Here is a 24,436-nt window from a genome sequence, read left to right as displayed (position 1 = left end):
ATCAGAACAGAGAACACCAACAAAATCCTGCTTTTCTCTAATGCTTAACCACCAGCTAAGTTCGGCTGAGTAGAGCATGACGCAAACTGAGTCAATGTAACCTGATTCAGGCAGTTGTGACAAGGGAAGGTGGGCTCTGAAATGACACAATTCATATCTGGTGCCATCGCTCACTTGCGGGTGAACTCAAGGATGTCATTTCACTCCTAGGGCTCCAGTGCTTCAACTGTGGAGCAACAATAAAAAAGACTCGCTTTATAAACTTTAACTCTTTCAGTTGGTTGTGAGGATTAAACGAGACAGTTATCTAGCAGACAGACGAGGACACATACGGCCTCCTATTCTCCTACCTCAGAAAGTAGTAATTATTATTGATACTTTATTGTTTCTTGCTTTAAAGCTACTATAGCTAGGTTTTCAGAAACAGAAAAGCAAGCATGTTGCTGCTTACACCTAAAAATAGAATCCCTAGATCTGAGTCACATATGATCAGTTCCTTTTCCTTTTTTTTTTTTTGGTTGTTTGTTTTGTTTTGGAGAAGGGTCCACGCGCAGTTCAGGAGTTCAGGCTGGCTTTGAACTCATTATGTAACCCAGCGTGGCCTCAAGCTTGGGCAACCCTCCTGCCTCAGTCTCCAAGTACTAGGATTACAGGTATGTGTAGTCCTAGGAACATGCCCCGGCTATGTTCCTTTTCATTTAGCTGTAATTTTGACCTTTGATGTTTACAACATTGTGCCAAGTGCTGTTGATTTTGCTGTGTTGTTTGTAATGGCAAAAGGCATCTAAACAAAAAGAGCCTGCAGCTCCTACTGACCTAGTGCCTCAGGTAAAAAAGCTGTGTGATAGTGCTCAGGTCCTGACCCAGAGATGCCCAGCAACCCAGGACTCAAAGTTAACTGCAAATTATCTCCATCTTCTCAGTCTGTGTGAATTGGTATTGCCCATGTTGCAGGCAGAGTTGCAACTGGCCATGCATAGATAAAACCCAGTCCCTTCCCTCAGGGAGTTTCCATTGCACTGGCAGGAGCTGTGAGAACAACTGTAGGATGCACGAACACAGGACAAGGGTGGTGTGGACATGCCAGGCATCCAGCCCAGCCAGAGGGATACAGGTGGGCCAGAAGAATCTCCCTGGCAAGCTGCCTACTTAACGTGTTGAAGGAGACCCGTGGCACTGATGCAGTTGAGAAATAAGGTGGGCATGCGCTCAGAAGGAGCTGTGTGTGGAGAGAAGGGATTCTGTTGCAGAGGGAAAGGCCTGTGTTCCACTGGGGGACTGGCTGGATGTGGCGCTCTTGACCTGAAGGAAGGGCAGGTCTGGAGAGGAAGGTGTTTCGTGTGATCTCAGACACTGAGTCTGACTCTGCAGTGCCCAGTTTCTAGGTGGGCACGAGATTATTTTGTTTTGTTTTCTTTTTTTTTTTGGTCTTTTTCGTTTTTATCGGTACCAGGGATCGAACTCACAACTGCCTGCTTGTAAGGCAGGCGCTTATGCCGCTGAGCTAAATCCCCAGCCCCTGGCACGAGATTATTTTAAAGGTGAGTCGGACTACAACGTTCCTGTGCTGGCTACTAGGCCACCCCTGTGGCCACACAAAAAGCGGGCTAGGTACCCTCGGCAGGTGGGGAACAGACTTGCTCAAGGTTGTTCACTGAGGTCTTACAGAATCACCAGCTCTAGAAGCTCTGATCGCTAATCCAAAGGAAAGCTTCTAGAATGTCCTATGAAGCCAGGCTGTCTCCAGAGAAAAACCCCACACGAGGGAAAGAGAGAAGACATTGGACTAGGAAAATGGGGGCAAAGGGAAGCTAGTTAAACTGGAAACATGATTAAAGTCCACTACGAGGTTTTTAAGGTATTTTATATGATCATTCTATCATTCTCACCCTCTCAGGTCAGAATGGTTTTTGAGATTTATGGTTTCAGTCAGTGGCAAAGTTCAAAGGGAAACAGCATTCATCCTACAGAAAGATACTTGAGAGCCAAATGTAACATATATTTCAATCCCAAAGTAAGGCAGTCACACAAGTATAATTTCCTCATCTAGCTTATGCCATTTAACCATTACGATGTTTTTCAGGGACTTAGACATCTTCCTTGTGTGAATAAAGAACTCCAGGCTCAGCGGCTTCATCACATCCACAATGGTTGTGGGATTAGAAAGTGGAGGGTTCAAGAACTTGGCAAAAGGCTCATGACTATTAGAGTAAATAGTTAGCAAATAAATATTTGCAATATGCTCAGTCACTGCATAAACATGTATCTATATCCCCTAAGCAATGAATTACAGTGATATATTGTTTACAGCAGCTCTGTAGGAAAGACTCTTTTTGAGTAGGTTAAAGTGAGTCACACCAAATTAAATATTTTGTCAGTGGTGCCAAAGAAGTTAGCCGGACAGAAATTTCATATATTTTCCTTATGAATAGTATCAATACACATACCTTTCAATATCAAAAATACCCATTTCCAAATTTTTCTTGTCAAAAATAGGTAACACATACATTAAATGTCAAAGGAGTGCCTATCTGTGTATTGTCTACAGAAGGGGCAGAGCAATCACCAGAGTTCAACGTTTTCACAATGTGCTTTCCTAGAATTATTCTTATTTCTGAGGAACCAGCCTGAACTATGTAGACTACACAGTCATGTTTTTAAAGAGATCATTTTTCATATAATATAACACATAATATAATGTGTTATCTTATATTATGTGTTATAATAGAACACATAATATAAGATAATGTCCATATTTGTCATATGGAATGAAATAAAGAAAGAAGATCAAGGTCATATGAGAGAAATTTTCAGTAAATGTACAGGTTTAATCGTGTTATTAGTCTATTATGTATAGCATTGGATTTTTGAAACCATCACCTGGTATATGACCTGGTAAATATGCAGGTAGGAAAAATAAATAAATCACATTTTTTTGTTTTAGTTTATTTTCACATATATTTATAGGCTGAGCAAGCACTTAAAATCAGAACAGTTGCAGAAAATTCATACATTCTCACTGTATTAAGTATAAGTAAAGCCAATTTCAGGACTCAGTTTCAAAAAGGAACAAACAGCAGCCTAAGCTACAAATGGTGATTGACTCCCAGGGGTGCCTTTGAGAGGCTGACAATTACAGGACACCGGAGGGTTTGAATGGGGACTGGGGTTTGGGCCCTGTCACACAGCCTTAGTGCCGATGCGTGACCCTGTGCACCCTGCCAGTGACCTCCGCCCACCACCTCCGGGGGACCAATCCATCCTGCAAAGTTCCAGCTGACAGACACCAATCGAGTTAACCTCATAGCGGAAGAGCTGGCTGTCACCTCTGGGTCCCTGCTAAGGACGGCTTCTCCCCTGCTTTTTGGAGGCCAGTGAAGCTTTAACACCAAGGGTGAGGAACAGTTTGAGGATGCACAGTGTGGGAAGGGAAGCCCACGTGGTCCCCCAGGCTGCACACAGCGTGCTGAAAGGGCGGCACTTTCAGTGGGCAGGTTGACCTTGATTAGGAACTAAAAGAGTTTTCCGTTTACATATTGCCCATGTGTTTACTCATTTAAATATTGTAACTATTTGATGTTGGTCAGATTACTAATATCCCTGGGCCTTGTTTTCCTCATGTAGAAGATGGGATGTTAGGGTTGTTATGAGAATTAAATGAGATAATGTGCATAAATTTAGAACTTTGCCTGCTACATAGCACTAACATATTTTAAGCGAAAATAGGAACAGTGTCTAATCAGTGGAGTTTAAATAATATGGGGAGGAAGGCAGAATTTGTATTCTAAAATCTTTTAGCATGTAGTGAATCATTTATTAAAGGTGGAATTCTGATCTTTCAGAGATTCATACTGCAGTATTTGAGGATGAAACAATGTAATGTCCATGACTGGTTTAAAAATAATATAGTGCTGGCCCTGAATCAAGGCCAGCAGCTTTCTGACACTGTTAGTTTCAAGCAGGAGCCTAAAGAGATGTCTTTCTATGGTTTGTTGGCCATTTCAGAACTTGGGCAGTGAATGGTCAATTCATTAGAAAGAAACAGCTTCAAGCAACCCCCCACCCCGCCCCTGTGAGCAGTTGTGAGCGTGGCAGGCTGTGGCGGCCCAGGATGGGAACCACTTGCCATGCTGGGACCTGGAGCATTAGGAAACCAAGCAACCCCTCCCTGCCACCTGTTTTGTTCTGCTGAACTTCAATATACATGAAAGTATGGACAGCTATTTTGAAGAGAGCAAGAGACTCTACGACAGCCATTGGTGACTTCCCTATTGTCTGGGTTTGAAGACCTAAAACACTTTCCTCATTCTGTTCAGATCAGTTTTATACTATGTTGTTTTGTATAAATTCTCTGTATGTGAAAACATGGACAACTATTTCGAAAAAAATAGGAGACGATATTATAGATAGTGAAGATCTCAGGTTGTCTAGCTTTGAAATTTATATCTCTTACATTGCTTTCTTATGTCTTATTTTGTTCTGTTTTGTTGTGTTTAATTTACCCCCCTTTAAAATAAAAATAATGTAGTGGTGAAGGGAAGGAGGGTACACACAAGCAGGAGTGGCTACTTGCTAGTCACTGTTGAAGATGACCCACATTACTTTTGTATATATTCAAATTCATACTTTAAGCTAACAAATAATAATAAAGTTGAAATTTGTAGCTACTCTGCTGCTATGTAAATTCTTAGGTGGAGATTGAGTGTCCAATTTTCTTTTCAAACCAGGCAAGCATGAACTGTCAACCTAATGCAGAATCTCGTTGCTACGGCAACTCTTCATGCATTAAATGATTATAGTGTCAAAATGGCTGCGGGTGTTTTTGTCCAGGAGATGGTATGTGTGTAAGAGAGAGAAAACCACCCCGAAGACCCCAACCAATACTCCTGCACCCTGAAAGAGTCTGTTCCCTGCCCACCATCTATGCAGAAGTGTAGATTCCCCCAGAGTTCTGAAGATTTGGGGCTGAAGAAGCTCAGGGACAGACTTCTGAAGGAAGCCACCTAAAGTCAGGATTCTCCTCCGGTTGGCTAGATCACACTGCCCAGTGAGGGCAGCTGGTGGACAAGCATCAAGGTCCTCTTATCAGGGAGACAAAACCTCAATGAACATCTGTTCCTTTCCTTTGATGCCTTTTCCCAATATATGCAACCATTTAAAGACAAAGAACAGTCTCCAGCCCCACTTGGGGCACATGAGCCTGTGTTTTTGTTTTTAGCAATACAAGAAAACCATCCCATGATGGGGATCTCTGGGCATCAAAAAGTCCATCTACCTGTCTTCAGAGACACTTTGTCTAAATCCTTCCATACGGGGACTCGGAAGGGAACGCGAGGCTGAAGGACCCTGAGCAGGAGCAGAGGTGTGAAGGCCAGCACACTGTGCATGCGCTTCTCATTTGCTCACTTGTGGGGTTGTTTCTGGCCCCCACTCGGGACTGGGTTGCTATAACATCCTGGGAAAGTCATTTAACCTCTGTGTGTTCATTTCTGTTTTAAAGTTCTTCCCACAAGGATGTGGAGAGAATAAAGAACACAAAATACGAGGATGTGGCTGGGAGAATAAGGGTGATTGTTCCTCATGTGCCTGGGAGGGAACCATAAAGTCACCTGAATGATTGGTCCACTCCCTGGTCTTTCCCTCCTCCTTCTTTTCATTAAACTCTCGACACTGGCCTGAGATTTGTTTTTTTCTGACATTTACTATGAAGACTATCTCCTTACAGTTCCAACAATTAACTTATTTTTAAGACGTCCTCAGTAGGCACCTGGCATACCGTACCATGGGTCCAGTTCTTCATCAGATCCCCTAACAGTGCCCATCACACGGACCCACTGTCCTTTCCTCCAATCTCCCTCCAGCCAACCAAATTCAACACCTTATCGATGCGAAGTCTGTATGATTCAGAAAAGTGTCTGTGCAGCACACCCAGCAAACTGACTCCCTGCAATTCACTACCCAGTCAAGAAGCTGTCTCCATAAGGGAAGTGATGAAATGTTTACTTTGCCTGAGTCAATGGTAGAGTTGTTTGTTTGCTTTTTTTGTGTGTTCTCCTGACACTTAGAGCTGGCTACAAGAAGCCTCAGCATCCTTCTTGGCGTCAAAGATTCAAAACATTTTTAAAGTGATGGAAAATCTGTGCTGGCGTGTATTTTAATGTGCGTCAATGGTTTAAGACACATTGCTTTTCATTAGTCCACTTCTGTTTTCTGGTATTTATTCTTCCAGGTATAAGTGCTGACAAGAGTAATCAGGCCTACTCAAGTGGGGGGGGGGGTCATTTGAAAACAGTAATACAAAACCCTGTCTTTGGTTTTCAAAATGCTTGGTTCATAAATCCGTGGAGCTTCTGGCTCTGGGAAGCTGAAGCATATTTCTCCTCTGAGAGTAGAGGCCCCTGAGCAGACAAGCAGCTGAGGTGTCAGGAGTGCTTGGTGAGGAGACTACGTGCCGGGCAGGGGAATCTCAGGTGAATCTAAAGAGTTTGTGACAAAGATTTCTATCTTTTAGTAATATTTGCTAACATCGTTTTTAAACGGGGGTGAAAAGTTGAGATTCGTGCAAAACTTTGCAAACTCCCATATGAAAAAGCACATGAAATCTTTGCATTAAAAGCCTGCACTAGATTTATCCCTTCCTATTTAATGGAAGAAGCTCACTCTAATTATTACAAGCAAGGGCACCAAAGGCTGACGGACATGGGATTTGGGTCCCAGACGTTTTTCCTCTAGAGGAGACCCAGGGTTAGCCACTGGGCCTCAACTTTTCCAGCTATAAAGTGGAGATGATCATGGAGTGCTTGTGTAACAAGGATGTCCCCAGGACTAAACTAATTGGTCTGTGTTAAAGGTTAGTTGTTAGTCACAGTGCCTGATCTTGGTCCCTGGTAAACATTCACTGTTCCTGCGGGTATTGTTATAGTCGATGTTATTGTTGGTGTTGTTCTTGCCACTGCCTCTATCATGCTGGGATTAATCATGAGTCCATGGAGACAAAACAAGAAAACAGTGCTCACCATGCTTTTATTAGAAACTCCAGTATTAAAAAGCAAAGATCACAATGCCCGGCACACAACGCTTGCTTCAAGTCACTTATCTCCCCTTTAATTTTCTCCCTTTGCCTCAGTCTCCTGCTGTCCAAAGGGCACACTGGATTGGATATTCTTTCCTTGTGTTCCTCTTTACTACTTTAAGCATTTTTCAAAATTTTAAAAGTCCATATAGCTTTGTGGGTTTGGGGTTTTTTGTTTTTGTTTTTGTTTCATTTTGACCTTTGCATATCCAGGAGTCCTGAGCTGATTAACTAGTCACCATTCTACCTTTTGGAGGACTTCTTCCACCTCTAGAAACAGATCACACCCCATGAGCTTCCCACCTTCCCACTTTACTACATTTCACAGCAAGTGTGCAAGATCCAGGGTCTGAGCCACAGATCTCATGGGCTGCCCCTGCTTCCCTTCCTCCTTAGCTGCTTCTCTGACCAACAGAACAGGTTCTGCTCGTTGAAAGGGTTCTTGACAGCAGGAGGAATCCTCGGACTATTTTAAGTATTTTGAAGCATTTAACTATAGATGGCTCTACCTAAAATACCACACGCTTTTTCGTTTATGGCTAGAAGTATGGCTGCTCTTTAGGGCTGGTCAGATGCACTATGTCTAATTAAAGTGAAGAAACATTTATGACTTCATTTGCCAGGAAGAGGATTGAAGAGAATGTACAGAGCTTGGTGACAAAAGGCCACCAAGTCTATTTCACGTTATCATATTTTCATAAAAATCAACCAAAGAGACAAAACAGGAAACACCAGAATGGGAGGTTATTATGAGCATTTAAGTTCTAACGCCTAGTTCACCTGAGCCCAAAAGTCTGGTTTCTCTTAGGCTGGGGGGATTGCTTTGTTTCACCGTTGAAATATACTCTGCTTTCAATAGCAGCATGTCCCGAAGCCCATTTTTCATTTTTGACCACCTGGTGGTAGACAGCAGAAATATCAGGAGTATTTCCTGGCTCTTTCCAACTGTCCTTCCAACACACGTCCCTGCCAGCCTCTCGGCGGTAAGCTCAGGCTGTCTGTGTTTCCCTAGTCTTTTCTCATGGCTTCCCATTCAGGCCAAACAGGAACTTTGGGTTCCTCTGTATTTTTTGCCATGCATGTGATCGAACCCAGGGCCTCAAACGTGCTAAGTGAACACTACCCCTGAACCACATACCCAGTGCTGGAACTAAAAAATAACTTTATTATGTCTTTATACTTTTATGATTACATTCACCATATTGTTTGATGAGCCTTAGGCCTCTTTGCTACCACAGAGGTATGGGTATTCTGGAGAGACTATTGTACTCCTGGGCCAAGGAGATGACTATTTCCAATTTTGTGCTTTTCGGCTTTATTAACACTCATTCTGATACTGCTGTCTTCTCCTCTAGATTGACCATATTAATAAGTAAAGCAATCCATTTAAGAGTGATCCTGTGTCAGCATGTTTCTAGATGTCACCCAGCCATACAGGACAATATTAGTTTCCTGGACTATTTAATGGGTGAAAAATCATCATATTCTAGTTTCGGTTTACATCCTTTCAATAACTATTAAGAATTTAATAGTTCTCTAGATTTTTCAACAAGTAATCTTAGGGCAATGGATAAACTTATAAAATCTTCATACAGTGGAGCACACTCATCCTTGAAAGTGTACAGAATTTTTGAGTGTCTCTGGCTTGGGGAAAATGCTGTGGTAGCATTAGTAGACAATTGCATTTAATTATGAAGCTAATTTTTTTATATCACACAACCTAGCAATTTCAATGATAAAGTACTGTGATTACACAAAGCATTTTTAAAAATAATAAATCTCCATTGAATACATTTGTGAATCACATTAAGATTCAATTTTATCTCCCTAGAGTAATAGCAAGTAATATGGACAGCTTAGCTATGTTAAAATGTATTAAATGTACATTGACTTTGTATTGTCAGAAATAATACTGACTTTCTGTAGTGCCTATCACGAACTTTGCTTGACTCTTGACCCATACATTTCTAATCCTAGAAGCTTTGTATGGCATTTTTATTTTCATTATATGCTCTCTTAACTCCCTGATAGACACTTGCTGTTCTTTGCTTCCCACTGCTCCCCTCTGGGGACAATGCGCACCAAAGCCGGGCAAAGCTTAGGGAGTGGGGAAGGGATTCCCCAAGTGCGGGCTGAGGAGGCCACTCTGTCACTTCCAAGTTCTCTCACCAGATTCCTGGCTCTGCTACTACCAGGGCCAGCAAACTCCATTGGAAGCCAGAAAGCTAGTTTGTCGGCAACATGAGGTAATAATTGTCAAACACAACTTTATTCCATGTTTGGTGTGATTGTGACACACTGTAAGTTTCCCTGGGACTGCAGCAAGAAATCTGAGTAGCTGCTACTCTTTCGTTTGTTCTTGAAATACATTTTACAAGCATGTGCCTCCTAAGAGTGTGCTGAATGCCAGAAATCTGCTCGAGATATACATGGAAAAAGAAAAAAGAAAGCACAAGGAAAACTAGAAAAGGATGTAAAAACCTTGAATGATCAACTACATGACACAGAAAACCCTTGTCAGGGAGGACCAGCAGCACAGGGGATGGAGAGACTTCTTAGGGCTGCCTGGGGAAGAGGAAGCAGAATCACAGCAGCGCAAAAGCAGAGTGACCTGCACCCAGCCAGGGACTGCCTTGAAGTTCAGGGCTTTGTCTTTCGGCTCTGAACAGCTTCTTGTACAATGCTTGAAAGAGGCACCAGAAATAATTTGGGGGACATGGAACTGGGCCTGAACCTGGAGCCTTGCACTGAGATACACCCCCAGCCCTTTCTATTTTGAGACAAGTTCTCACTAAGTCACCCGAGCTGGCTTCTATTTTTCCATCCGCCTGTCTCCACCAGCTGAGCTGCTGGACCCAAACATGCATTTCATAACTAGACATCTTTTTTAAAACTCTAATTGCTATTGTCGTCCAGATCTGCATCACATCTTGCTTTTCTCTTAGCATATCATAAACATTTTCAATGTTCTTCATTAGAGCTATTTTTAACCGCAAAATAGTGAGTCATTCAACCATTCCCTTATAAGTGGATATTCAGAAATTTTCAATTTTTTTATTATTATAAATTAAAGAAATTTATGTACTTTGTGTATGAAACTTTTCCTCCCATTTAAGAGTGATCCTGTGTCAGCATGTTTCTAGATGTCACCCAGCCATACAGGACAATATTAGTTTCCTGGACTATTTAATGGATGAAAAATCATCATATTCTAGTTTCGGTTTACATCCTTTCAATAACTATTAAGAATTTAATAGTTCTCTAGATTTTTCAACAAGTAATCTTAGGGCAATGGATAAACTTATAAAATAATTTAGTGAAAAGATAATGTCACTTTGGTATTTTATACCCTACTAAATCTATGACTTATGCAGACCAGTGAAGTAATTACACGAGGCCAAAGTTATTTTATGATGCTACATTATTATTTAAAAATCAATGTGTTTTCTAAAGATAAATAAATTGTTTTTTAGAAGAAAGGCATTCAAACTTATCTGTAGGTAGATAGAAACAGTGAAATCCAGGACTTCTGTGATTTAGACAACCAAGTAGTCTGTTTATATGATTTAGGCACAAATTTATTCTTAAACTAATAAATGTCCAAGTATCTCAAAACTCAGCTGACTAACAGAAACACAGGCTTAAACTCTTTTTATTGCCCTCAGGAAGCAGCATAGCATCTCACTTGAGGGTAGTTCAGTGAACGCTCAGCTTAAAATAGTAACCACACAGAGCCAGTCCACACAGGAAAGCTGTGTTTTCCACCCCATTAGGACAAACCCCCAAATCAATTTACAACTGTATTCATGAAAAGCTCTAAGCAAGATTGCTGTGAGAATCCACTTCAAAGGCCAAGTTCTAAGAGGGGATTTCTCTCCCTTCAGCTGCCTCCAGGGTAGGACCCTCCTCTTAAAAGATTTGTTTGAAATTTACGTAAAATCAGTCTGGTTCTTAGGGACATAATCACTACCACTGAGTCAAAGCCAGGCCTTAGACTGAGCAAATGCCTTAGGTGCGACTAACTCTACCAAGACAGAAAAATTAGCCCTGTGGGCAGAGGAATGGTCTAGTGGTGAGGCAAACCAGCCACCTCGCTGGGGATGTTTCCAGAGGCAAGCATGGAGACCTGGCATTGGGAGGCTCCTGCTGACAAGTGCAGAGCTAACTCCTGCCAAGTACACCCCACAAAATCCAGGAGTAGACACTTAGGGACTGAGACACCCTTGTGCTGAGACTACTTACTGAGTTGTAGCCCGAGAAGCCAATGCAATGTACAAATTGTCAAGGTGGGAAGAACCCTTTGGGGCCACTCCTTCCGACTGTGTAGCAAGGCTGAGCTACCACCAGACTGCTGATGCCTCTGCCCTTACAGTCATAGGCCATCTGATAACACCAGTTCAGTGACTAATCCTTTTATACAAACTAATCATCTAAAACCTGGTTTTATAGAAGGCTGTCAGAACTCTATATGGCACTGCAAACTAAAGAACTGAGCACAATTACTAGTTGAAGCCAGTCAGCATAAAGTCACCAAGGATTGGATTTTAGTATGTGAGTCATGAGAACTTACTCTTTTCATCTGGGGGTCTCAGACATAATATTTTGGGTGACCTCTGTATGCATCAGATTAAAGAGCATTTTGCTGAAACCCTCCACTTGGAAAGCCAGTGTGACTAGAAAGATCCTTCTGGACTTCATGATTGTCTTTGATATAGACAAGTAAACTGGTAATAGAGAACAAAGGGATAAAAATATATCTTTTTGATGTATTTTCTGCCTCAAGACAGAGGATTGTTCATTTTGGGGACTTACAGTTCTCCTCCATGCTCCCGTAACTGGACACCAGTCCAGTGAGGGAAGATTATGGCACACTGGGACAGCATAAAGGGAGAGATAATTAATCAGGTTGTTACTTGGCACATGGCCAGAAGTTCCTTGGCAACATGGATCCGTCAGCTGTCAGCAATCAGAACACAGGCAGCTTTCAATTTTCAACGCTATTGGAGGGGGCAGTGATGTGGGTAATCCAAAACAGCAGATAATCCCTCCAAATCATTTAATTTATCTTTTGAATGATTTTCACATGTATACACATGAGTTCTTCCTCGCTCATTATGTTCCACTTAGGATAAAAATAAAACTAAGGTATATTCTCTGAATATATACTGTACCAACTGGTAAGAAGGTTGACCGAAGGAAACTGGTCCTCAGATTAAACATTTTCTGTGAACCACTCGCTCATTAATAATAGTCAAGTTTAATACATTTGATTCCATAGATTTGTTGTGCTGGAAGGACACAAAAGGTCATTTCTTCACACCTTTTGCTTTGTGGAAGGAGAAACTGAGTGAGTTGCTTGGGATCGTGTGGATAACTAAATATCCATTCATTTGTCATTATTGCATTCCCAGGAATTCTTCATCAGCTGGCTGCTCCTTTAGCCAGCTTTTTCCTGGTGAGGGAGAAGTCATTGAAATTAGGTGCAGCATCAGCTCAAGTGCTTCCCATCGGCTGCATGATGCAAAGCTAAGATGCCAGGCCTTAAAGCAACATCCCCAACCTTTACAACTCATTTGAATCACCCAATGACATTAAAAACATTCCATGCCAATTAAAATAAATTTGGATTGTGAGCAGGGGACACTGTGATTGAGATTGGGGTATTAAAGTCTAATAAGCTCTCCAAGAAGATTCAAAGTGTAATTAAGGTTGAGATCCACAGCTCAGCCTCCTGATTCCTACAGATACACAGCCACAGACAAATCTCCTCACCTCTGTGCCTCAGTTTCCTCTATTAAGTTGAAGGATCAGGATGACAGTTTAACACTTGTCTTGCCAAGTTCCTGGGAGAATTAAATATTTAATACATACTTACTACATCTTACTACAGTGAGTAACATAAAAAGCATAACATAAATGGTAGCTGTTATTATTACCATCCCTCCTGCTACTGTTACTATATATGAGGGCCCTATGGAAGGAACTTTCAAAGGGTTTGTGTAGACACATTGGGCTAAATGAGGACCCCCTTTGAAAACTTGGCTTGGGACCTTGGCATTTTAATTGGCTTCTCTACTCAACGAAATGTCTCATGAGTCAGATGTAAGCATAGTAGCTGGGAAGAAATTAACCAGCTCCTGAAAAGGGATTTACTACTCGGCTTGGCAGGGGAAAGGGAGCAACATATTAGTGGGTTGAATTTGATCTCTGTGATTTTTTGAAATTACCACAGCACTGGCCATTGTTCACTCACTCAACACCTATTATATCGTTTATTATCATGCAGTAGTTACTGACAGAGTCTGATTTAAAGCATTTCTGGCCTCATTGTTCCGTTACAATCACATCTCCATTTCAGCAGCTGGGATGGGACGGCATGAGTGTCTAAATGGGCATTTGCTTCCCTAGGCTCTGAGTGGCAGGGAACATTTGATACGTTTCCTAGTGCCTTTTGAGAAGTTTTCTACAACTTCTCAAATTCTACAGTTTCACCGTGATGCCAGTAAATTTTTGATTTCTCATTGTTATACACCGAATGTTTGCATTCCCTCAAAATTCATATGCTGAAATCCTAAACCTTGATGTAATGGTTTCAGAAGACAAGGCCCTTAATGGTAATCAAATCATGAAGGTGGAGCTCTAGGGGATGAGATGAGTGTACACATAACAGAGATAAAAAGCACACTTTCTGCTCTGCAAATGAAAAACTGGTAGTTGGCAACCTCAAATGGGGTCCTCACCACAACCCAAGCATGCTGGCACCCTAATCTGGGACTGTCAGCCTCTACCACTGTAAGAGATAAATTTCTGTTGTTTATAAGTCACCCAAAAGACTTCCAAATTTAAATCTCAAATTTTCTCAACCTTGACTACAGTCTTTGGCAATACAGTCCCTTTTCTTAAGTAGTTCCTGGATAACTACATATGGTCAGTCCCTAAGGTGAGCCTTGCAAATGGATTTCGATTCTTGGCCTAAGGAGGCACAGCTGCATGATATTGATACCTGAATGATTTGCTATTACTTAACAAATGTTTATTACATACCCACTTGAGTTAAGGATCTGTGAAAGCCCCCAAAACTAATAAAAGACTGCTTGCCCAGATCTCATAATCTTGAGCATTAGATAGGATAAAGAGGAAAAGATTATAAAGCAAGGTAACCAAGGTTTGACAACCTGCTCTTCCACTTATAGGCTGTGCAGCCTCTGGCAAGTATCCTGGTTCTCTGAGACTTACTTTCTTCATCTGCAAAGTGGAAATAGGAAAACTCTTCTTGGCTATACACTGGGAAGATTCAATGAAGGAATACCTAAAAAGCACTTAGCGTGTTAGCTGGCAAAGTAGCCATTCAGGAAAGATGGTTTCTTGCCCTCCACCCTCTGTTCCAGGAAAACAGCTATACACAGGCACATGTAGACACAAATCTTTATTTTTGCATATAACATTGTTTTGTTAATTTAATGTACAGATTTAATTCCAAAGACCAATTCATTTAAGACAGTTCTATGATCCTGAGGGTTTGGGAATCCTCAGACTCCACGGGGCAAGTCTGACCAAAGAAAACACAATTTTTATGTATAATCTTTAGGTTTTAGGAATATGAATAATTTCAAAAAATAAAAGGCAATGTTAAGTTGAGGATACTGATTTTTTTAAAATGTTCTTTCATACTAACTAGTGTTTGGCAAAGTGATTCAACAAAGTTGTTTCTTCTCCAAAGTGCTGCCCATGTTGGTATCACCACACCTGTTTAACCACACTGATAAGCAACTGCAGAAACTCACTGTTAGCTCACAGAACTTTGGACTTTGTGGAAATGAATAAACCTTAACATCTACTCATTGCCAGTGTTGGTGATGACTGTGTTTAGAAATCATTTTCCAAATTTTCTTTGCACATAGGGATTACCTGCAACCAGTAATAATATTACAACATTACAGATTCTTAGTTGGTAGATAACAAAGTACAGTCTATTACTTTGAAAAACAGATGTATCATGAATTAGCTTTACTAACTTTTTAAAACAAAATAAAGGTGTCCCTTTGGGAAATATTTTAGCACAAACACGTAATAAAATCACATACACAGAAGTAAACTCTTTTCACATTAAAGTGAGGGGTAGTCATTCTAATTCTGTGATTGAAAGTTATTGTACTGGAAAAAGGGGTTTAAATTTTTGTCTGTAATAAAATTATCAAGGACATGTTAAAATATGTACAGCACATAGTGATTCTTAATGTGCTTATCACTCAACTGTGAAAACATCAGCCCTAAAGTCAACCCTAGCCCATTTAAACCCTTTGCAAAAGCAATTTCTCTGTCTCACTTTTTTTTAAAGATGGTTTCCCTAGTCACTAAATTTCCCAAGATGAGCTAGAACTTGCAAGCCTTCTCCATAAGCCTCCCAGAGTACTGGAGTTATGGGCTGGTGTTGTTACTCCCAGCTTCTCCTATATTATTTTGAAGTAAAATCTAGATGTCATATAATTTCACTTGTAAACATTTCTGTACTTATCTCCTAGGCAACAACTATGAAGACAATAAGATCCATTGTGACGCCCATTCTGGTTGGCTATTATCAACTTTTGAAATCCTCTAATGTCTCCAATGTTTTGGTTTTATTGGTCTTATTCTTTACTGTTTTGTTCAATTTTATTATAACTGATGATATAGGCAATTCTTTTTAAGATAACAAGAGGCATTACGGTAACCATTGTTAATCACCTTGTATTTTGTTTTTACATTATGTATTATGTCCATTCTTTTGATTTGACTGACTCTGTCCTGGTATGTCACATTTGGTTTTACTTTCTTCAAAAAAAAAGTAATAAGAACTGTGGGAGTAATAAAACCCAAAATGTGTAATTGTCATTGTACAAAAGAAAGGAAAAGAAAGCTCTCTAAAAGATATAACTGCATATATATTTAAGTGTATAAGATAGATAACCATATTACTGAGTTTTGTTGGATTATTGAACAAAACTGTTTGCAGTCTCACTGTTTGAAAGTCCTGTCTATATGCCTTAATTTTGTAACTTCAACAACTATTTCTAAGATGACAATATGTAATTAACTAGTGATTTCATACTGTTTATTTTTTCTGAAATTCTGTAAAACTTGTACCCTTTTTCTGTTTTTTTTCTTTTTTCTCCTTAAATAAAATTAAAAAAAAAACATTTCTGTACTTATCTCTAAAGTGTAACTACTACCTTGTCAAAATAAGCACAATACTATTACCATACCTAAAAGAACAGTTCATTCCCATGCTATCAAATAACCAGGCAATGCTCAAAGTTCTGACTCATACTACCATCATTTGATTTTGAAAAAAAAAAATCAAGACCCAATTAAGTGCAAGCTTTGCAATTGATTGATATGTCACCTGTCTTCTTATAGACCTCTGCATCTCTTTATTCTCCCTTGCAATAAATTTTTCAAGAAACTGTTGCTTGTCCTCAAAAGCACCCCACCCCCATCCCAGACAAGGAGTTTTGCTGATTGTACCCTGGGGTGGCTTTTAGCCTCTTTTTCTGTATTTCATTCCTGCAAATTGATAGCTGAGAAGTAAGTTTTTTAAACTTGCCACAGGTAAGTTTTTAAAATGTTTTGTTTGACTTTCATCCTTTTTTCATTCACACAACTTTTACCTAATAAGTACTATGTGTTTGTAACTGTAGACTGTTATAGAAACAAAAATGCATCAGGAATGTAGATGGGAGTGAAGGAATTATAGGCAGACAGAATTGGAATTAATATATTTGGTTAAGAAGGACTTAAGCCCAGTGGTGGTGGCAACTAGCTTGCCAGAGCAGGCAGGGGAGGGAGGTCTCATTGAGGAAGTGACTTAGGAACCAGCTTTTGAAAGATGATATAGAACAGGGGCTGGGGATTTAGCTCAGTGGCATAAGCACCTGCCTTTCAAGTGTGTGGTCGTGAGTTTGATCCCCGGTACGGATAAAAAGAGAAAGACAAAAAAAGAAAAAAAAGATGATAGAACAGGGATAAAAAGAAGGGCAGGGAATTTCCAGTCTAAGGAATCAGCATATGTAAAGGGAGAAACCATGGAAGAAAAGAAATACAGTTGAAAGATCTGCCTGCCTCAGGTAGGATTATTGATGACTGTGTCCCTGAACTGGATAAAAATATTTTAAAGTCCCTGTTCCCCATTTCTGCTCCAGGAAAATTGCCTATGCAACTCCTGCCTCCTTGGACTCCACCGAAGTTTATGGCTTTTAGAAAGCGTTAGTCATCTTGGCTGAAAGGAGGAGCAGAGTGTGGAGGAGGTTCCCAATACAGCAGAAAATGAGTGATACAGCAGTGAGTAGCCAGATCTGAGCGCTGCGCTGGTAACAAAGCTTTGGGCAGGGCCCAGCTGGCCTATCTGGGGACTGGGGCCTTTGACACACACAGTGGGGGAATCGTTTACATATACATTATTCACAGGCAGCCAGGGAGAGCAGTTCATTCTTCCTCAGTCCCCTGGGCAAGTTTTCCTCATCCCTCCTGCTCCCTCTTCCCCTCAGCGCCACCCCCAACAGTGACTCTGATCAATAAATATAAGAGCAGAATCTGATTCTGCAAATTTGAGAAGATGCCTGGAGGAGAAAATAGGACCAGAGGGCAAAGCGGGGGTGGGGTGAAACAGAAAGCTCCTGAGACAACAATCTTAACTGACTCAGGCTGTCCTCTCTGACATGAGGCTCCCATCCCTCCTCTGACTGGCAAACTCCTGCTCATTTTTCATGGCTAACTCAGGGGCCACGCCACTCACCCCTATGAAGTCCTTCAGCATGCCCAGGTTACATGAACTGCTTCCCTTATTGTGCTCAAATCTTTGTTCCTGCCCTCATTCTGAATACAGATGGGGTCCATTCTGCAAGTCTCTATGCCTAGTCTAGCACTGGTATCTAAAGATTTGTAGTAGACATTTGCTTTGTGACTAATTAAAAGTACTAACTGAAGGAGTGGTCTGTGTGTCTCACTCCTTTATTCCCTCCCAGTTAAAAAGAGGGCTTTTGAAAGTGCTCATCTAGTAAAAATGTCCAGGTTGCTGTTATGGAATTAGGCCTGAAATTGAGGTCCAGTATTATGCATACCCTGACATTTAGGGAAAACCATGAGCATCTCAAATAGTGGGAAGTTCTCTTCCCTCTCTGTTCCTGTAGATAAGAGGATAAGGTCCCCTAGCCAAACAACCTTCTCCATTGAATGGACCAGGTGCTATACTTGCTGACCACTAGCCTGCGCAATTCAAACAGGCCAGTCATAGCCCCACATGGAAACCACAGGTTCCTTACCCAATAGGTCCTACAGAGCCTGCTTCCCACAGGCCCTGCTGCTCATTCTGTTTTCATGTCAACCACCGCTTTGTCTTGTGTAGGTATCCCTTCTCCCCACACTGCAGTCAATCTCACCTGTCTAGGGTCTGGTGCTGGATGTCTGGCCAAACCCATAAGGCCAGTGGGATAATTCCTCCTTCACCAATGTGGAAAATAGGAGGTGACTGAAACAACCATTGGTTCCCAGAGCAATGGCAATCATGGTGGAAGTGAAAGCCAGATGGAAGACTCAGAAGTCTTATTTCACATCCCTTATGAGTCTTGTCACAAAGGCTCCCATGTCCCTGAGGTAGTACCGGTAATCTGTATGTGGTTTGTGATGGTATTCAAAAAAAGTCTGATCAAAATGTGCATTTTATAAGTAAAGGATGCATGGGTTATAAATCAATGCTACATGTTGAACAGTCCAGCCATTTCACAAGATGGCAGGCCTGAGAGTTGAAATGTAACATTTAAAAAAGTCTAATTGGGACCTTCTGGCTCATACTAACCTGAATGTTTTGGGATTATAAAACTGTGAGAGAGCTCTGAGCTGATTCCTTTAAATCTCATTTTGTTTTTCTGTCTTTAATCCTAATGAAAGCATTCAATACCAAAGCCCTAACTAGCTGAAATAGTGCAAATAACAGCAAATTTCTTTGGCTTGAATTATTTCCATAAATGCTCCACTTTCTACCTGGAGTTAGTGTTGGGCCAGAAGTCATCCTGGAACTGCATTTCCTATTTGTGAAAGAAAAGCCATCAAAGGCTATGAGATAGAAGCCACAAATTGAAGATGCAGAGCAGTATTCTCGTCCTCATTTAATAAAATACTTATCATATAAATTTTAAAATATAGATATTAGAAAAGTAACAACAAAAAACTAACATGAAGAAAAACCCAACTTCAGAAATCTGTAAAAGGGTGTTTTCTTGAAAAAAACCTCACCCTGCTGAATCACTCAATTTTCACATGTGACTTTGTTCAAAAACAAAACATGTTCAGTTTCCATTCTCAGTTCAAATCCATTGTTCTCTAGGTAATTGCCCCAGATCAGCGGGGTATTGCTCTCTGATGTACCAGGAGCAAGTAATTTCAGCTGACAGCACTCTGCCATCTCTTGTAGATTTTTTTTTAAAAAGAGATTCTTTGGCATCCAAAGAAGTTGAATACATCTGACAAATGTCTGCGACACTTGGGTAAGGTTCAAAGTCTTTTCTCTGTGCAAAGAAAGTACATTAAAAGTAAGTGGACTCCATTCACTTTTTGAAAATTCCCTACATGCTAACATTTGTATACCATATTGTTATTGGCTGCAATACCATTTCTTATGAGTTCAATGCTATCTACCATATGAAGCACTTTACAAAACCTACCAATAATTCTCACCTTACAAGTTTATTAATTTTATAAAACTGTAGTAGATAACAATGCTTCAATAGTTCCATAGCCCTCCTTGTCTCTTTTTATCAGTACCCTCTTAAGAAACAAAACATTGCACTTTGGAGAACAGGTGGCTCTGTCATAGCTGCTCTTCTTCCTGCCCCTGCCCCTCAACAGTGCTCTATTTATAAGCATTGTTCCAGTCACCTGGATTATAGACACCAACTCAGAGTAGTTACAGTTTCTCAGAATGAGGAACAGAGCACAGAAACTCTGCTCTTAACTTTTCATATTGACGAGGGCTAGCGACATAGCTCAGTGGTAGAGCATTTGACCAAAATATGTAAGACCCTGAGTTTGAGCCTCATCACAAAACAAACAAAATACCTAGAAACTTGTTAAGTGCAAAAGATCAATGACAGTTCATGTGATCCAGCTCTTATTCTGAGGCACATTTACATCTAGGTGAGTCTCAGCTGATGTGAGCCCAAGGGAATCCTTTTCCTTGATCTTGTGTAGGTGATGAGAGCACTACCAGAAAGGAAGACTAAGGTTAGAGTCCGGGTTCCAATCTTGGTTTTGTCACTGACTCCCTAAGTAACTTCGGCAAGTTTCTCTCTGGCACTCACTTTCCTTATGTGTGAGACACTGAACCAGATTTTCTAAAGTTTTTTAGATGTAATTTTTTTTTTTTTTTTTAGTCTTTTTCTTTTTTATCGGTATCGGGGATTGAACTCACGACCACATTCTTGTAAGGCAGGTGCTTTTGCCACTGAGCTAAATCTCCAGCCCCTAGTTTTTTAGATGTAATTTTGTACAGTTATTTCTGAGGATGGCCTCAACAAGCCTTGCTATTTCCCACCTTTTTAAGGTATTTACCTTATTACTGTAAAATGGATGTAATTTCAAAAATGTGTACACCTCTATATATACTACCACACTCAAGGGGTGGAATATTGCTATTATTACCACCCCCCAATTTCCCTCATGCCCTTTTGCTAGCAACCCCTGCCCTCCAGCCTCAAGCAACCAGTGATCTTCTGTCACTATAGACTAGTTTGCCTTTTCCAGGATTTCATAATAAATAGAATCAAACATAATGTGCTCTTTTGTGTCTGGCTTCTTTCACTCATCCTAACCACATCCCTTTTCTCCCATTAAGAGTAGGATCTTTTTCACAACACCTTCAATGCAGAATGGCCTTCTCTGACTTGCTCTGACCGAAGACAACAACAATGCTATATCATCTTCTTCATTCCCTTGGAAGACCGATGCCATGGGAAAATGCTAGTTGGACTACTGAATTACTCAAGACCAGGAGGATGGGCACCCCATGAAGGAGAACCAAGTCATCTCACCCAGGCACAGACATATAAATGAAGACATCTTAGATCTTCCAGCTAAGGCACTCCAGTCAAGAACACACAAAGCAATGTGATCATGATATATACCTAAAACATACTGATAAACCTTAAATGAAGCAGAAACAGTCATCTTCACTGATTCCCACTTAAATTCTTAACCCAAAGAATTATGAGTGAACACTCTTTGTTTAAACCACTAAATTCTGAGGTGGCTTGTAACACTGTAGGATTTAACTGCAACCATGAGTTTTCTGCCTCATCTTCTTTTAAGGGCCAATAGAATTTCTTTCTGACCCTAGGAGTATTAATTAACGGTCCAGATGTTTTACCTTAAGCCTTTTCTACTTTGTTTTCTTTTCATATTGCTCTTCCTTTAGGTATCATAGATTGCAACTAATTTCTAACCACATGATTTGGGTTGGAAATTTAGTCTTTTTTTACATTCCACTTTACAGGGTTAAAAATATCAATTCCTTTAGATTCAGCATTCTGGCATTTGAATTACAGTATGCTCTGAAGAAAAGAAATGCAGAATTTAGAAGCCAAGAATCTTAACTTCGTACCTCATAAGCTGTATAGTTCTGGGCATGTTTGAAAACTCCTTATCTCTGATTTTCTCCATGTAAAATACAGATATTCCCTGGGATGATAGAGCACAAAGTGCAAAAACAGATGGAATAGTTATACAAAAATAAAAGCACCTAATTTCTATAACCCTGAGGGGTCCTCTGCATTTGCATGCCCTCTGTGTGTCAAGGTCTGTCATAGGTTTGAACTTGCAAAATACATTTTCCTAAGACAGAAACTCTATTTCTGTCTTACTGCTTTTTTGTTGAGAGATTTGAGCACATGTGTATGGGGCAGGGAACAGAGACAGTGACAGAAAGATTTTGCAACTCTCCACACAGTTACAAGACTTGGTCAGGGGAAATCCACATGAAAGAAACCAGAGAGCAAGAGGCTGTTGAGTGTCCTGGGGAAGCTTGTCTCATTGGTTTTCCCGATATGAAGGTGGCTGTTCTCATGAGGCTCTCAGGTCTTTGCTGTCACTGAGGATGGCTGCAGTGCTTTTCTGGGGAGCTCTGGTTCTTGAGTGTCACTTCCTGGCTCCAGGGAAGACCCCTCCACCTGCTGGCACAGATCCTTCATTCTGCTGGAGCAGACTTTCTAGCTTCCATCACTGACTTTTGGACCTTCCCAGTGCAGATTCTTGATACAGACTTGCATGAGACATTGCCATGGGCTCTTAGGTCTTCAGTTGGACCCATGTGAGACACTGGTATGGAATCCAGGCCCTTGGCTGGATTCTCTGGGTCTCTAGTGCATGGACAGATCTCTTGCATTCTTCTGCATTGACTCTTTGGGTAATTATTATAAAATAATCCTATGAATTATGTGTCTTGTATTAAATCTATTCTCCTGTAAACCCTGCCTACAAGTAGGTTCATCTCAGAGACTCAATCCCTGGAATGCAGTGGAAAACAATCTAAAAGAGCTCTACTCTTTCATTCTTTAGAAAATGGAATGGCAAGAGTGACTCAACTGTTCCTTAATAGATTACTGCTCCAAAATTAAATGACCAAGTTTGAAGGGACTGATCTTTCCAGTGTCTTGGGGCTTTGTGCTCAATCCTACAATGCCTTCAACAAAGGGCAGGTTGGTTTTTATTTGCTGAGTCAGCTGGTATTTACAAAGCTAGCTAGGTACTAAGCTCCAGGAACAACAGTAACCAAGTCTCTGCTCTCATGCATTTACACTGAGGAAAGAAAAACAGACAAATATGTAAAACATGTAACTCATCAAGTGGTTATAAATGCCATTATGGGGGAATAAAAGGATTATGAGACATATTAGCAAGAAGCTCTAAACCATGCCAGTGTTAGGGAAAAACAAACAAATCTGTTTTCTTCCTGCCGTTATAGGCTGTGTGCTCACATAGATATCTTCCCTGATTTCCCTGCCCAAGCCGGGCTTTTCTGGACTCGGTTTCCGCTCCCCTCCTAGGTGCAAGCACTTTGCCAGCTATTCATGAAAACCGAAGTATTAGGGGATGTGGCCGGCGGGCTGTTTCAGTCCGTGCTGCCCCCGCCACACGGATATCCATTCCATCCCGCAGCTCCCTCGATCAGCCCTTTTTCACAGAAGAAAAGGCCATGTTGTGGGAACTCAAAGAGAACCTGGCTCCGCACAAAATCTGAGAGGAGTACAAAACCGAAGGAAGAAAATACCAAAGATATGAAGGAGCTGGCTCTCTACGCCTACCAGCGGGGGCTCAAATCTTAATCAGAAAGCACAGACCATAATCACCGGAGAACCCCGAGCGGCTGCTCTGCCCCGACCGCTGGGGGCAGCCCTTTCCCGCGCCCCCGCAGACGCCGCGGCCACCGCCGGTTCCCTGAGAGGCGGGCCGCACGCCTTGGCCTCGCAGGCTCCAGACGCCACCGCCGCCTTCTCCTCGTCCCCGCGTGGGGCAGCCATCCCCTCTCCGAAGCACCCAGGGCGGACGCAGCCTCCTCTGTCCCAGCTTCCTCGCGACCCCGCGCCCTCCGCCCGCCGCCTGGGCGGGAAGTAGCGCCGTCCGCGCGCGGAGGGACACGCACGGCGTGGTGCGGCCCGCGCCTGGCTCTAGGCGGCGCGGCGAGGGGCCCTGGAGTGCACTGGGCGCCCGCCCGCGCCTGACCCCGCGCGGGTCCCGCGGCGGAGGCGGCCGCGCCCCCAGAGGCGCCCTCTGCGATCTCGCAGGCCTCCGGGTCTGGCTCCCGCTGAGCCCCAGGCCTGGGTGTGACTGCTCGGCTGCGGGCTGTTGGTCAGGCCGATCCGTGCGAGGAGCCCCGCAGCCCGGCGACGGGCAAGAGCGTGCCCAGGACCCAGTCAGACTTCAACGCGGGCTTCCGATTTCTTCAGGATTCCAAGTGAGATCATGCAGGGCAGATTACCTAACTGCATGTAGTGAGTTTTCCCAAACAGCCAGCGTTAAGTTGGCAGTGCTACGGAGCAAGGATAGAACTAAGAAGTGTGGGGGTGAAGAGGTTGGCAAAAGACCATAATCTGACTTCACTTCTGTGAAATTTTATAAGAAAGAGTACACCGTAGTGACGGAACACATTAGCTTGGGGAGGAGAAACAGGGACTGAATGCCACGCAGAGGAAGGAGGGAACTTTTAAGAGGTGAAAGAACATGTCCCGTCCCTTGTCCCTTAATGGAAGCAGTGGTTACGAGACTTACACGGAGGGCCAATATTCATCAACCTGTAGTCTGTAAATGGGATGAAGTTTATCTTTATGGTATTCAAATAAT

At 41.8% G+C, this 24,436-nt stretch overlaps 1 protein-coding gene and 1 non-coding gene across 2 annotated transcripts in view; both read left to right on the top strand.

Annotated features, from left to right (window-relative positions):
- The first annotated feature begins 3,911 nt into the window (after positions 1–3,911).
- Positions 3,912–4,047, top strand: LOC111755227 (small nucleolar RNA SNORA2/SNORA34 family). The gene has a single exon (XR_002789800.1). It is a non-coding gene; the product is annotated as a small nucleolar RNA SNORA2/SNORA34 family (small nucleolar RNA).
- A 759-nt stretch (positions 4,048–4,806) lies between these two features.
- Positions 4,807–24,436, top strand: part of LOC134473446 (uncharacterized) — a 35,800-nt gene continuing 16,170 nt past the window's right edge. Inside the window, exons 1-2 of the mRNA XM_063237591.1 lie at positions 4,807–4,836; positions 23,541–24,050. Of these exons, the coding sequence (XP_063093661.1) occupies positions 4,807–4,836; positions 23,541–24,050 (540 nt within the window). The remainder of the gene's footprint in view (positions 4,837–23,540; positions 24,051–24,436) is intronic.

This window comes from Cavia porcellus, unplaced genomic scaffold (genome assembly GCF_034190915.1).
Source record: "Cavia porcellus strain 051 isolate PalLab524CR breed Dunkin Hartley unplaced genomic scaffold, mCavPor4.1 scaffold_27, whole genome shotgun sequence".
NCBI classification, from domain to species: domain Eukaryota; kingdom Metazoa; phylum Chordata; class Mammalia; order Rodentia; family Caviidae; genus Cavia; species Cavia porcellus.
Note: the sequence above shows the minus strand (reverse complement) of the source record. Positions and strands in the feature narration are given on the sequence as shown.